The sequence below is a fragment of the Callospermophilus lateralis genome, chromosome 5, assembly GCF_048772815.1.
Source record: "Callospermophilus lateralis isolate mCalLat2 chromosome 5, mCalLat2.hap1, whole genome shotgun sequence".
Classification (NCBI taxonomy): Eukaryota; Metazoa; Chordata; class Mammalia; order Rodentia; family Sciuridae; genus Callospermophilus; species Callospermophilus lateralis.
Genome location: NC_135309.1, coordinates 56,099,807 through 56,116,326, shown reverse-complemented (window position 1 = coordinate 56,116,326; position 16,520 = coordinate 56,099,807). Strand labels below are relative to the sequence as shown.

General features: G+C 37.8%; 1 protein-coding gene across 1 annotated transcript in view; it reads right to left on the bottom strand.

The window, feature by feature from the left end:
- Nucleotides 1-16,520, bottom strand: part of Prdm6 (PR/SET domain 6) — a 99,793-nt gene that overhangs the window by 31,075 nt on the left and 52,198 nt on the right. Inside the window, exon 3 of the mRNA XM_076855896.1 lies at nucleotides 1-128. Coding sequence (XP_076712011.1) covers nucleotides 1-128 — 128 coding nt within the window. The remainder of the gene's footprint in view (nucleotides 129-16,520) is intronic.

The following is a 16,520-nucleotide window of genomic DNA, read 5'->3' as shown; positions in this document are numbered from 1 at the left end:
CTGTACTGAACTACTGTTAGATTCTGTTCTCCGCAGTGCCTTGCACATCGGATATACCTCATCCAGCTCGACTTACTAGGTTCCCCACCATCAATAAAGTGCTGTAGTGTCCCATCTTGATCATATATCTAGAGAAGAGGTCAGAAGGTCAAGTAGTTAGAACGAATCATCAGCAATCATTTTCCCTGCTTCCCTTGGTGTCTTTATGTGTCAGCTGCAGAAATTTATCGCCCTCAGGTTTGCTAGTGCTTATTGATGCTTGTGAAAACAACCGGAATAACAGGAAAATATTTTTTGGTGATGCAAGCCGATCACGTTTCTCTTATCAAGCCAATCTTCCCTGTATTAAACAGATTTGGGGTATCTCAAGGATGTGGCCATATTTCCCAAAGAAATATTTAACCTATTTTGACAGGCCAGTCTTAAGTAATGAGCTGCCGGATAAACAAAGCAAGCTGAAAGAAGAGGCCACGCTGACATGGTTGGACATCCACATAAAAGGCCCCAGTCTTAAACATGTAACTATTTAAAGGCATTTGGGAGGCAATCGTTGTCTGTCCAACAAGCTGGGTGACACCCCGCAGAAGGCAGTTGGAGAGTTACAGAGCTGTGAAGAACTGCTCAAATGGATTCTGGTTCTGATGAAATAAAGGGACCCTCACCTCACAGTAGACGTGGGACTTCAGCTATCAGGACTTGACGCTATTAGGAGAGGAGTCATCAAAAAAAGGGAGACCCTCAAAAAAGGCAATGAAAAAAAATAGCTGTTTCCTATGGATTTTAAATTTCTTCATGCTCTCATAATCATTGCCATAGGTCAACTCAAGCAGATTTTCTCTCAAGATAACATACAAGAAAATGAAATCCACTTCAAATCACACAATAAGCAAGGACAAAAAGTTTTTTGCAAAACAACTAGCTAACCAAGCACTCAGATTCAGAGCTCAGAGGAGTAGCCACAGCTCCCCTTCTAAAAAACACTTCAGATGCAGGGCATCTAAGGGGACATGGTGTCTGGAGTAGTGAGAGATGACACAGTTACCTATCAACAGCAATTCTAGAACGAATTCCCAGACTTAAGGGCATCTGGAAAGCAAGGTACAGTTAGAGTTTCTTAGAGATACAGTGCTCTGGAAGACCATGGTACAATTGAGTGTTTTCAAATAAAATCAACAATGGGACCATCTAGTAACCACTGAGGTGTCCCCAGAGCATCCTGGGAAATTATGTCTCTTACTCTCGCTATTTTGTCTTCCACACTTTGCTTTTCCAGATATACACACTGAGAGTCAGTCTCACAAAGAGCCTTTCTGGTTACATTTAGTCCCTAAACTTACTGGTCATTCATATTAATATAGCATAGTACTTCTATTCTGGAGGGCCACAGAGCTTAGTGATGACAGTTTTGGGGGCAGTTTTTTGTTTTTTTACTATCACCCGTCATTTTAAAAGAGTTGGATTTTGTTTCTGCTTTTCTTAAACTCATTCTTCTTCGCCCCCAACCTTTCCACTAACCCCCACAAATAAAAAACAAACTTAATCTAATAAAGACAATCATTTGAGAAGTTATGGCTTTGTAAACACACTGGAAGGTACACAGCTGATAATCAATTTAGCCTGAGAAGAATGAAGAGCTTCCTGGATTATATTACATGTAAAGCTAATGACTTCTTTAAATTCCAACTTGGTGGATAATGACAGAGAACAGAAACATTTATGTGGTTGATACATCTGCTATGTGAGCAACCTAAAGACAGGCATCACGCTTAGATTAGATTACACTGTAGTTGTTTTGGTGTGTGTGTGTGTGTGTTTTAGGAGTCACTTAATATTCAAAATCTCAACTCAGCCTGCTGTTGACAGCTAATGCAACATTGAACAATGTTCCCTTAATGCCAATTATTGACCATTAATGGAATAGAAAATGTTGAGGACCATCTTCCCCCACCCCCATCCCTGTCTCACTCTCTTCCAAAAACAAACCTTCTATAAGGGACTACCGGTGGACAGTAATATGAAGCATTTTCAAAGTACCACATCATCCTCTTCAGTACTTCTAGTGGATGTCCTCAATAGCAAGTATTACTAGCATTCAGAGGTCGAGGGACCTAACTTATTAGCTTACTTGAAAACAATGCACTCACCCATTTTGAAATGAGTGTAAATGTATTTCTTCCTACAGTTCTGTTTTAGCAATAATCTCCTTCACTAAGTATATCGTGACCCCAAGGAAACCCACAGTTTTTGCCTGCCTGATGTAAACTGTTTCTTGTCTTGAAGAAAAAGTAAATGCCTATTTGTCGGTGAATGTCATGAGATGCAGAATCTGACAGGAGGTTTTGTTTCCCTGGCTTCAGCTAATATTGATATTATAATGTTTCTCATGAAACTAACAAAATTCCCAGGCACCTACTTAAATCTTGTAACTGCATACCTAGAGTTGAAGAAAGTCATTCGTTCTGGATGCAGCTTTTGGATAGTGCCAAAAAACAGAAGGAATTTAAGGAGAATAACTAATGCCAAGACCAAGAGTTGTTTTGTTTTTATTATCTTTCAAAAGATTTAAAATGAGCAGGAAAATATCAAAAATCATGTACAAAGTATTTCAACAGTCTTTTCAGGACCTATGTTAAATGTTTAAAAAATCAGAAATTTTATTCATTCAAGTAGTGAGAACAAAGGTAAGAGCATTACATTTAAATGAAGGAAAAGATTCATTCTGACAAAGAAAACAGTTGAATGCAGCAAACTTTTGCTGAAAATTGTGTCATTTATTCTGAAAGAACATGAACAACAACATTTAAATATGTGCTCCACTTTCCTAAGAATGTAAAAAAAAAAAAAAAAAAAAAGATCCTTCAGAGGTAAGAGAAGAAGAAACATACAGGACACTGGGTAGGGGTAAAGTCTGCAATGGAAAATCCTCAGAACTGTAGAATGTATGTATTTGACATAATTTTTAGAAAGCCTGGACCAGCATTGCTGAAAAGAGTATAAATTGGTACAAACACTGGAAAACATTTTGACAATATCTAAATTTGATAACACTTATATCCTATAATTTAGGAATTTTATTTCTAGAAAATTACTCCAGTGAAACTCTGATGCATGTGCTTAAAGAGACAAGTTCAAGGACATTCACAGCAGCATTATTGTAACTGCAAACAGTTAGAAATAATAGAAATATTTATCACAGAAGAATAAATAAGTTGTCTTATTCATTCAAAAGCATTTGTATGAAACATTCAAAATTAATGCACTAGACCTGCTTGTATTAAGACCCAATTGAGAGCTGGGGATTTAGCTTGGTGGTAAAATACTTATCCAGCATACCCAAACCCCTGGGTTCAATCTCCAACACCATAAAAACAAACAAACAAAAATCCAGTTGATACAGATAATATTGATTGAGAAAAATCAAGGTGAGGATCATTATCATATCATTTATTAAAATTTCAAAATATATAAAATAACACTATAGTATATTTTATAGTAGCATATATTTTAATAAATATGGTGCTGGGAATAGAACACAGTACCTGGCACAAGCTGAGCATGTACTCTACCACTGAGCTATGCCCCACAACTTGCATTCAACTGTTTTCTTTTTCATGATGAATCTTTTCCTTCGTCTAAATGTAATGTTCTTACCTTCATTCTCACTACTTGAATGAATAAAATTTCTTACCTTTTAAACATTTTACATAGGTACTGAAAAGGCTATTGAAATACTTTGTACATAATTTTTTATATTTTCCTGCTTATTTTAAATCTTTTGGGGAAAAAAAGTACTTTGTACTTTTCTAATTTTTTTTGTCAAAGAAATAATAAGCAAAAAGAAAATCTATCCCTTTATTTCTTTGTACTTCAGTTTTGTATGCACTGTTAAAATGGAGACACTATGTTACCCAAGGTTAAAAACTCCTGTTATCCTCCTGGGAAAATATTTGTAATATGTATCACTACATTATCAGCCTCTGATTTCTTTTGTGATTGCTGTTGCTGCTATTTTAAACTACTGCTTCTGGTCTGTACTTTCTCTTTTATCTTGTATCAATGGGAGTAGAAAGATAAGTAAGGGGGAGAGGTAATTCTTACCTCTGAGGGGATTTTAACAGTTTTCAATCCAATAATAGCTATCAAGACACCACACACATGGTTTAAATAATGATCACACAAATACTCACTCATTACAAATCACATGTGGCACTGACTGGAAACCACCATTAGAAAGGTGTTGTATTACAGTCCTGTATATCACAAAACACTCTCCCATGATCATATTTTCCCAGAGCAAAACTCTACTTTAAATGAAAGAGCAAGAGTGAGATATGCACCGGCATTGTGTTTCAACAATAGCTTGTGAGTGGCTTGCCCACAACTTTTTATTATTATGACCCCTCATAATAATAATAATAATAATAATAATAATAATAATAATAAAATGTAAGCCAGAAACTGATTTGAGCTCATTTTAACATTAATAGCAAGAAACTACCTTCCACATGATAAGAATTTGTGTACCTTGGTGACCTGAACAAACTGCTTCTCTAAAGCAAGATTTACATATGAGTGGCTCTCAGGCTAAATTCAAGTCATAGACACTTTCTTTTTCTTGCACAGTGTTTTAAATATTTTTAAAAATTTCCTAATTAGATTTCTAATTTCTCTTAAAAAAATTAAAAGGTGAATCCCCAATCTCATCATCATGCACTGAGCTGAGAAAGCCAGGGCTCCATGGTTAGATTGGGTATATGATTTTCCAGTTCTCCATAGTTCCTGCTGCTCCCTGTTCTTATATGCCACTTTCTATGTGTATTTACTTACCTGCTTGACCTTATTAAGCACTTGCACTGATAACCACAGCTATAAAGGAATGACAACTACCACTGAAAATCAGTCTATTATAGCTGGGAGCACTGTCACAGAAAACCAAGAGCCTGGAAGAACCGTTCGTCACTCCCGCATTGCCAAGGAGCCTTCACCTGACCCTGGGCCAAGCTTTCAGTTCTGTAGTTTTCCAGGGAAGGAGAGAGCAGTGTCTCTCCCACCTCCCCATTTTTACCAGCACAGACTTCCAACAATCTTTAAAGCAAAGGATCCCTTTTCACTCGAAGATTTGAATGTAATTCCACTATAAAAACCAGAAAGTTTCCTTGGTTAAAGAATGAGTAGGTAGCAGAAGCACCACACTAGCTCAAATAACACCACCATTGCTCTCTGAGATAGTTCCTGGGACATCTCTAGGTCCTGTGGGTGAGCCAGGGGAGCCTGTGTGGAAATCAGAGGGTTTCCTCCAGTAGATGAGGCCTCCTTGAAGATTTTGGTCACCAATTCTTCTGCTAGAACACTGAGTACCGTGGCTAAATTTAGAGCCCGGGAAAATCAGATCTGGAAGGGAACCCAGTGGCTGTTCCAGCCTGATCCGTTCATACATAAGGATATGAGGTCTCTCAGTTCATGACTTAGGCAAAGTAAAATCACTAGTCGGCAACAGACCCAGGCTTCCTCCCATGTGTCCACATCTCCCTGCCCAGCTGGAGTGCACGGAGGCCTCCCTCACATCCTTTAATTCTCTCAATGCCCTAACAAGATGCAATGGCCTCAAACAAAAACAAACTGAATTGTAACTCAATTTGCTCCTCCCAGCGCCTGGTTCCCTGAATTTTGTCATAGCAAGGAGAGAAGGCAGATCCAAAGGGTTATATATAAAAGGGTTAGCTGATTTTTCAGGGAGTAGGAGACATTTCAGTCTCCCTCTCCTTGTTTCCAACCCTGGCATGTTTCTGTGCCAAGGCTAGGGACACGGGCATTGGTTTTGTGCTGAAGGAGTTCAAGTCTCCTTCACTTTTTGCCACCCAGCGGAGGTGAAGGAGTATATTTTATGCCAAAGCATCCAATGCAGGACCCAGCAAGTGGCAGGAAGGTAATCCGTGCTGAAGTGAACTGAATCCAACCCTCACAAAAATCCACAGCTTCATAAAGATCTTGGATTTTATTCAAAATTAGAGAAGAAATGACCACTAAATGCAATAAAACCTAATTCTAAGCATAACAATGAGGGTCAGGAAAAAATTACATTCTCCTTTAAGTCAGCCTCTTTCAAGTTTATGAAATAGAAAGATGATGATTAAACATGTAATGAATCTACCAGAAAGTGCCCAGAAATGGTCACTGAGAGTTTTCCAGCTTATACCTGTGAGTTCAGAACTGTTTTTTGTTTAAAATATTTTCACAGGACATAGAGGATCCAGGGAAGAACAGATTTAAAAGATAGTTTCTAAGATCTCCTCCTCCTGTTCGCCACATGGTGCCTTTATACAGCCTCAGCTTTCTGTAAAATTCAGAAAATCAGAGGTTTAATAGTTCAGGGTACTCACAATTTGAGAAAAATCAAATGAAGAGTACAGTGTTTACCAAGGTGAATAAAACTGTTTTACTATGAGATTCCTCTGTATGTCAAACTTTTGACTCTGAAAAGTTAATAATTAGAAAACTCTTATTGGAAAATAGATGATTTCACTTTCAGCAGTATGGTCATTAGAGAACTTAAGTATTACTGGTGAAAAATAGAAGCCATCCTAATAGGGGTGACAACGGGGGGCAAAGTACAGAGGCAAGGAGTGTGCATATGAGTGTCAGTTCCAGTGCCTGTGAGTGACAGCTGTGGTTCCATCATGAGGTGATGATGTGACTTTGGAAAGTTCTCTAAATTTTCCAGAAAGCTGAGACATTCTCTTTATAAATGGGTGCTAAATATGCTCCCTACCTCAAAAAACTGATGTAAAATCAAATAAGCAAATAATGTTGGAGAGTTAAAGCCCTGTTGGGCACCCAAGAATTACCAAAAGAACATTAGCTACCCTTCGGCCAGCACTATTATTAGATGAAAAATGTCAACCCAGGCAAAATTTACTAACCTGTTCGTAGACACTGGCCACAATACTTGTGCGGCATATGCAAATACATTATTGCTGAGTTTATTGGACCATAAGCTCACTGAGGGTAGAAATACATTTTAATCATTTTTAGATTTTAACCATACACACCTTACACAGGACTTTACAGCAGAAAATCAATTCTTGTTGAAAGAAAAAGAGGGAAACTAAAAAAAAAAAAAAAGAAAGAAAAAAGAAAGAAAAAAACCCAGTTGTTCATATTTTTATCTCCTAGATAAGTCTATTTTAAAAATAAAACAAAAATGCTGTATTAAGGTAAATACTGTCTAGAAAACAGTAAAGATGGATATCTTCAATTCCACATTTTCCATTCCTAAATTTAATCCATTTAAAGTTTAACATGGTGTTCCTTGTCATCCAAAGACACAGGCACCCACTACATTTTGAAGAATATTCTTGGGACATACTGGAAGCTAACAGGTATTATCATTGAGTGCTTTAATTAGTTGTTGCTTCAAGGGACCAATACACTTGTCATTGAGCATCACCTATATGGGAATTCTTGACCAATTAAGTTGCTGGCATTTTGATAAAAGAAAGCCCAAGCATATATCTCTATGCGGACCCTCCACATATTCAGGAGAGCGGAGCTGTCTGTGCAACCATATGAACCTGAACAAGGAGCAGAACCTGTGTGCGGGTTTCAGCCTGGATCCTTAGATGCACAGGGATTTGGCAGAGCTTCTGTGTGAAGCGGAAAACAGCAAGACGTCTTCTGTCTGTTGATCAGAGGAGGACTTTAGGGAATCAGGCTTCCATTATCAGGATTTTGTCTGTGATCTGTGGCCTCCTAGCCTCCTTGTTTTTAAACTTTCAAATGAGCTAAATTAAGTCTTGAGACATCACCAAGTAATATGGGTTGAGCATTCCTAATCCCCTAATCCAAAATCCACACTCTGTAACTTTTTATGAAACCACTGAAAACACTTGAGATTTCAGAGCATTCTGGATTTCAGATGTTTAGAATAGGAATGTTCACCTAGTAAAACCTATGCAAATAATCACAAATCTGAAAAACGCTGAAATCTGAAACACTTATTAACCCAAGCATTTCGGATAAGGGAAACTCAACCCGTACTTTCAAAATGAGAAACAGCATCTGCCTCCACCTTGGCTGGAAGGAAGAACAGCAGTTAATCACCAGGTGTCATCTGAGTTTCTAAAATACTTTCACAGGCTAATGTGATCCTTATCTGTGACCTAAGGAGGAGGCTATGAGTATGGTCCCATTTTAGAGAAAGGAAAGCTTGGGCTGAGAAAGGCGAAATGACTTGCCCACAGCCGTACAGTAGGTAATGGCCACCGTGTCATTGCTTTCTGATCACATCCCATTTGTCCTCTCAGGGAGAAACAGTAGAGCTTTTTCTTTAAAAGCATCAAAAATTTTCCAAATGAGGGTCATAAAAATGTTCATAATGATTAATAGTGTCATTTATCAAACAAATTCCTATTTTCAGAGCAAATGTCAATTTAGTGAGAATTACTTAATCTGTTAGTAAAATTTACACAACAAGTAACCGTGCAATGGATAAAGACATAAATTTCCAGTTCCATGTAAAGTCACTCTCCTTGCACTGGCAATGTGCCATAGTGGCCAGAAACATTAAAAAAAAAAAAAAAAAATGGGCAAGGCACAAGTCATTGGATGAAGATGCATAATTTAGTATAAAAGCTTCTTCATTAAAGCAAATACTGGCTAGTGCATCCACATTATTTGTGTTCGGTTTTTAAACTTTTCTCAAATACATAATATTGTAGGGTTTTTTTTTTCCATTTTGATCAACCCTCTCTCCTGATTAATATGTTAATAAGAGTTAACTTATTTCATTGTTTCCAATAAGAAAACCCTTTCCTCTGACGTGGTTTTGGAATATTTTGGAATGTCTGAAATCCCAAGATTCTAAAACCGGTCTTCAAAGGTCAAGTAATAAATGCCCCATAAAATAAATGAGTAATGATTATATACACCGTTGCTGTATTTTCAGTAATGCTGATATAAAGCTATATACTGTACTTTGTCAATTCACATTCATCAAGTTCCAGAAATATTAGAAAATCATTACAGGTTTATGTTGAGTTTGCAGATAATACTAACATATAAGTCAAGACTGAAATATGGTAATCAGAAAAACAGTTGAAAAGTGTCAATAAACTGTAAAACACCCGTGGTGGTGTTGGCGAGGCCTTCATCAGAGAGCCGGCCATGTGAACAGATGGAAATGGGTATTTTGGTCACACTGGGGGTCAGTTGCTGCTAAGTGTCAGGTTAGCAGAGGAGAGGCGGTCACTCTGAGGATTACGACACAGGGACTCAGGAGCTCCTGAGAACCGTGGAGCATTTGGTGAATCCCACTTATCTCAGAGGACGCTGGCGGCCGTCGGTACCAAGCCTGCCATCCGTCAATCTACAGTCCTCTTCAGACATCTTCTGTCTGTTGATCAGAGGAGGACTTTGGGGAATCAGGCTTCCATTATCAGGATTTTGTCTGTGATCTGAACAAGCCACTGAACCTTTAACTTTTCACTTGGCAGAAGCATCTATGCTGGAAAAGTCCTGACAGTTCATTCATTTTGCTCCATCCTGGAGCCAGCTGATGTCTGACTGGTGAGACCCGCCCTCTTTGATGTTGTACTCTTTTGAGAGTGTCCTGCTGTGAAAAAAATTTTATCCGTCCAAATTAAAGAGAAATATTTCTGCATCCAGCTGTTAGCTGTGACATGTTTGCCATTTTTCAGGGCACTGGCTTGGTGCCATCCACAAGCTCTGCTGCAAACCTATCTTTTTCCCTCCTCCGTTGCAACAATAATATCCACAGTGCACAACCGTCTCCAGTGTCCACACAACAGCAACTCTAAAAGGGAAAATGCTGGTAATCCTCCATTGCTAAGAAAAACCTTGGAAATATTCGCATATAACAATTTCTTTTTAATTTCTTTCCTTCTTTATTTTTCAGTATCAGCATTAAAATAGTCCACAAATGTAAAATTCTTTGACACAATCCATCCATTTAAAAACTGTTTAATCCAGTTGGGTTTTTTGGGTATGTTTTTGCAGTACTGGGGATATAACCCAGGCCCTCTAGTCAAGCACTCTACCACTGAGCTACGTCCCCAACCCTTAAATCCAGTTTTTAGAAAAATGCAGTTTTAATCAAAGCAACCAACAAATCCCGACCTCTGTTAAATATATTTACAAATGAAATGAATTTGGATCTTGAAAAAACTTGATCTGTATACAATGAATTCACATTTAAAAATGGACAGCTATTCAATAGAGAAAGCTCTGCATAAATGAAGAAAAACTCTCATGAAAGCTTGAGTAAACATTTAGATCTAAGTAATCAAGAAAACCTGTATCTTCTTATACTTATTAAGTGCCATTTAGGGGCTTATAAAAATTGCTGCCATTAATTGTGTGTATTGTAAACATAGGGCAGCTTTCATTATGACCACGTTTTTCTCATATCCTGAGATGACTGTGTTAAACACCCACTTCCAGCTTCCCTCCCATGCTGGCCTTGCTTCATCCTGTCTCTCATTTTCACTTTTGCTGAGATGGAAAAGGATCAATGAACAAGATCTCAGCACTTGGCATCAGGGAATCCGGTCTTGCGACTGATCTCAGGCAGACTAGAAAACATGAACAGCTACTTGCCATTGTTTCTCCCACCAATAAAAGGCAGATTTTTGAAAAAATAAATAAATAACAACAAAAAAATGCTATGTGTGAAAAGGTAGCTATTTTGAAGAATAAACCACAGAGAAATCTGAATTCATATCCTCCTCCACTTGGAAAAATAAAGCCTTAATTTTCTACCAAACCAGAAATGGGACCTTTATTTTGTTAACATAATCCACAATACAAGTGTGAACTGATGGGATTCACACATCACCTGTAATAGCACCCAAAAAGTTCTGCACTTAACTATAAAATCACACCTCAACATTCATGCACACTCAGCAAACACACATGAAATCTCCATATGGCTCACGCAACACATCCCAGGGACTACTCCTTTAATCCTTCATTGGAAACCTTTGGTTTATGTATTCCAGTAAGATCACTGTATAGATCTTGGAGAAAACTTACTGATTTTACATCTTGGCAATCATAGATACTGAAGAACATGATTTCAAGGAGTAGCTTGGACCAAAGCCTAAGTGCAAATTGCTACATTAGACAGCAACAGTATTAAACACTTACAAGTACTAAGAGGGGTGTTTGTAAAGAGAATGCCCCTAAAATATCATAGACTATGTCTATATTTGTGTAGACACACACATGCCATGCCCTAGAGCTCACCTCTTTTTTTAGTAAGAATTTTCTGAAGAAGCAGAAGGTTTGTCCCAATGAAGTAATGGTTTCCTATGGTTTTATTTCATTTCAGAATAGTCTACGGCTTTATTTCTTTGCTGAAATGTGTCTCTCTTTAAATTTTTGTGTTTTTTCTAGGTCTATGACATTCTTTTCCTAACTACACCAATAAATAATGATTGTTAGACACATTTTATTAAGGGGAAAGTGACCATCTGAGGAGGATAGAAAACATTTTCAGATCCTAAATAATTTGGGAGGCATTTTTTGTAACAGGTCGGGACTGTGTTGAATGTGCTCTCAATTCCCAATTTTCACCTTCTAGTTCTGGACCTGGGACAATGGCAAAAAGCAAGCCAACACTCAGGTGTAGGTCACTCAGGAAACTGAGAGTGTGAGAGTGACAACTGGCCTGAATCTGGGCCCCAGGGAGACTCCTCGAAAGTTGCTGTCACCCTGAGGTAACTTGCTCAGGGGAAAAACTTCATGAAATTCCGAGATTATCCTGGAATAGGACAGGAAGAGACAAGAGAATGTAGTGAGATGGATTTTGTCATCTCTGGACCATTTTCCTTGAAGGAACAGTTGTACAGTTGCAAAGAGGACTAAACAAATACATTTGTTTGCCACCAGTCTCTTTCCCACCAAATCCAGGAAGTGATGAACCAAGGATAGAAGGTGATGGCAGTAATGGCAAGTCCCACATTAGACCTCTGAACTAGCCAGATAACATTATTTCAACAAACATTTGGTAAGCAGCTACTATGCACCAGCTGTTATATTTGCTCTAGGGCATTAAAAACCCAAGATCATTCTCTGCCCTCAAATCATTTACAGTGCACTGGGAGAGAGATGCATAAAACAGACCATAGACCTTTATTCTGGCACCAAAATATGTAGACTTTCCATCTAATTTTTGGACATTTGTTTTTTAGAATAGGGTTTGTAGATGTGGAAAGAGTAATCTTTTATAATTTTGAGAAAAGGACATCAGGACTTAGAAAGTCAAAGTTTCAACTAGTTGTTTAAACCAATTTTGAACTATGAAGGCAGCACTAAACAATTATTTGATTAAAATCTGCCCAACAATCACCTCAATGAGGACAAAGATAAAATCCATCTACTTTTTCATGGTATCACCAATTATTTACAGAGCTCTTAGCACTCTGTAGTGCAGGGTGTTCAAGAAATGTCTTTTGCTTTGTTTGTTGGTTAGATGGATAGATATATAGATGGATGGATTGTTATTTGGATAGGTAGCTGGACATCAGGTGGGTATGATGAAAAGCAGTAAGGGCTGCTCTTCTTCTCTTTGGATGGGCCAACACAGCTAAGGCAGAGTTGCATATTCAACTAGGAGAATTTCAAGAGATACAATGTTGTTTTAAAAAGATAAATTTTATCACCAGAAGACCATCTGGATGGAAACCAGTTCACAGAGGGACCAAAGGATGCTCAGAGTCCCAGTGTGTACCTGGATGTCTCCAAATGTCAGTTCTTCCCAATCCAATCCCTAAACCGTCCATGATTAGGCTTACTGTTGCCATTCCACTCTTCTCTTTCAGGGACTCTTTTCATCCCTCTATCATACTTCCCTTTCTTCTGGGCCCAGTGCTTCCTCTCTTAAAGATCCTGAAGGGTGTGATTTATACCTAGCTGTGAACACAGGTCAAGGTGCTACTCCTGAGAGGAATATTCTCATTTGGAGCTTTATCTTTAAGTGAAGCTTGAAAGGGGGCAATGACCTCTTAAAGGAATTCAAAGACCATAGTAAGGGCTGATGTCATCCATCATCAGGGTTCTTATAGAGATCCAGAGGAAGGCCGCTGAGTGTGTTGCTGCAGCCTCAGGACTACAGAACAGGCTCCCTGTGGAGAGAAGAGTGGGTGCCCATGGAGAAGCTATGGGATTATAGTAACAAGGCAACCCCGGTTCTTCAGAAGAGCTTTCCACAGCTCCTTTCCAGGGAGTGGCAGTAGGGCCATGCAACCCTGCTCTTCTACAGAGCCTCAAATGAAGACCTTTGGTGTCATTTCCAAATGAGGTTATACATACAATCACAGAGACAGACAGACGGGACCCGAAGGAAGAGCCATTCAATTCTCCATCTGGGTACTATGCCCGGACCACACTGCCTGTAGTGAACCACAAATTAACATTTTTATAAATCCTGTAATTAACTTATGAATAGCACAATTATCTGTTTAAAGGCATTAAGTTGTTAAAGGTAAACATTTAAAGTATACCACTGTTTTTGTAACCCTGTTTTGGCATTTTTTTTTAATTTTTCAATATATCAAGGGCCTTAAAAATGGAAGTGGCCCAGGCCTCTAAACAGCCTGCTTTAGGTTTGTTAATAAAGCTCCTTTCACACTGTTGGGCCCGAGGCCTGGCAAGTGTGCCACCCAAACTGAGGCCCCTGTGCCTTCTTACAGAGAGACAACCCTGTATTTCTGGATAGGCATTCAAGTCCATGAGGTGTGATTCCCTGGGAACTGAACCAAGACATTCAGTAAACCTGAAGGTCTAAGGACAGGTTTGCCAATCCTTTGGTCAGCAGAGGTTATGACTAATGTCAAGCCCCAAAGAAAAGCAGCCACCTAATTACCATACTGCTATAGAACCAGCTTCCTAACACAACTTAGGATTCCCTTCTTTCCACAGGAAGCTCCAGTAGGCTAAAAGGAAGGAATGAAATGGAATCTCTTATACTGTGGTCCACATGAGGCAAGTCAGCAAACACCTCGACATTGCAAGAAAATGGTGCATCTGAGAATCTTCTGGGGAGAAAGTTTCATGGTTCTTATTAGATTCTCAAAGGGGGTTTGTGCACACACATACATGTTATAAACTACTGCCAAATCCATGCTTTCTGTGGGTGAGTTGGAATTCTTGGGGTGTTTTATATATTTTGGGGAGCTTTTCTTCACAAGTTGACATATTTCTTTGGTCTCTGAAATATCTGATCTCTTTTCTCCTCCTTCTCCTCCTCCTCCTCCTTTCCAGAGCTAGATAGGTTGGATTTCCATGTCCCTTTCACTGGACTTCATTGTGTATTTAACTGTAAATGTATTTTAACATATTGTGTTTTGATGTCTCTGACCACATTTTCAGGACTACTAGAGATACAAACTAGAGTGGAATCTTTTGGTTGGTTTATTTCATAAGATAGGTATTTTTAGGTTAGACATCATGTAAGCAGGCCAGATTACACTGGGAGGGCTCACTGTTTCAGCTTTATGAATACTTAACACTGCCTATTGCTAGATTTAATGAATCAATGGTTATTAATACAGCAAACTTTCAATTTGATCAAACCCTCTGATACCACCATTTTTTTTAACTAAAAATAAACATATGATCACATTAGTCCACCCAAGAGAATGGATTGCTTTGTAAGCTATAATTTTTTAATAAGTTAGAACCGTATGTCTTCCAATGGCTTATGTCCTTATATTTCATAGTAAATTAGTTGGTTAGATGAGTTACAGATTGGTGATCCTAAACTCTAATTCTGACTCGAGCAGTACTAAATTTGTGACCTACTGAGTCACTTACTATAACTCTCCATGTCTTCCAAAGTGAAGCATGAACATTGAATTAGGTGATGTTGGGGATCCTTCAGCCCATCTTCAAAGACTCCAAAGAAGTTGATGACCATGAAAAGGTATCTTAAGGGCTGGAGTTGTGGCTCAGTGGTAGAGCACTTGCCTAGCATGTACAAGGCACTGGGTTTGATTCTTAGCACCACATAAAAAAATAAAACAAATAAAAAATACTTTTTAAAGAAAGTATCTTAAATGTAAGTACTCAACTGATGGAACCCAGAAGGATAAAAGTCATATGCAGTCATGTTAATATATAAAAAATTTTCAATGCCCAATAATGGGGAGATAGGATAACATAATCATATGTGATATAATCTTTTATTAGAGTTATATACACTTAGATATAATTTATACCTTCCAAACTGCACAGTACAACTAGCTCAAGAATAAACCCTTGAAAAATTATATCAAAAATTCCATATTATTGAAAGTGAATTAAATTATACAAACATGTAATCTATAAACTGAGAAAAGGAGGTGTGGTAGTAGAGTGGATCAGACAGCCTGGTTCTAAATCTTGGATTCAATAACTATAAGCTGTGTCATTCCATTAACTATCTGCAAAATGAGGAAGATCTTAATATCAACTTCAAAGGATTTCTGTGATGATGAAATGATATAATCCATATGTGTGCCAAACACATAGTAAGTGCTCAATAAGCAACACCATTATTGCTGGTTTTTACTGATGGGTTACTATTTTTCCCTTCCCAAATAAATTTCCTTCTATTTTCTTTCTTTCTTTTTTTTTTTTTTTTGGTACCGGGATTGAACTCAAGGGCACTCAACCAATGAGCCATATCCTCAGCCCCATTTTGTTTTTTATTTAGAGACAGGGTCTCACTGAGTTACTTAGCACCTTGCTTTTGCTGAGGCTGGCTTTGAATTTGAAATCCTCCTGCCTCAATCTCCCAAGCCACTGGGATTGCAGGTGTGTACCACCACACCCAGCAATTTCCTTCTATTTTAATGTTGCTGAAAAACTAGATAAAAATAAGGACAGAAGAAAATAACACAAGATTTTGGATCCCTGAGTTTCGTGTGTTGCGTAGGATTGGGCAGAGCAGGAATCAATCTTCATTGTGTGAATTAGATAAGTTACTTAATTTCTCCAAGCTCATTTTCTTATATGCAGAAAAAAAATAATAACTATACATGGTGTGCAAGGATTAAAAGAAATATGGCATATATAGGGCCAAGAACTGTGTATGACACACCACCACAAAAGGGAATTCCTAGAAAATAAAAAATATTTTTTCTGTAGTTCAATGACCCCCTAATTGTAAATACTTTCACAGACCATAACAAATTCTAATAATTGTATAATGAATTAAAAATAAAAATTTCAACATATTAAATGAATTTAAAAATATAAATGAATTTAAAAATTTACAAATGTAAATGAATTTTAAAATGCCAAGATATTAAATGATGTCTAAAACATTCATTGAGGTGCATACATACTTGTAATTAGATTTCCAAATAATCTCAAATTTATCTTATTGGACCACACATATTTCTTTTTTTTTTTTTTAAAGAGAGAGTGTGTGTGTGTGAGAGAGAGAGAGAGAATTTTTTAATATTTATTATTTATTTTTTAGTTATCAGCGGACACAACATCTTTGTTTGTATGTGGTG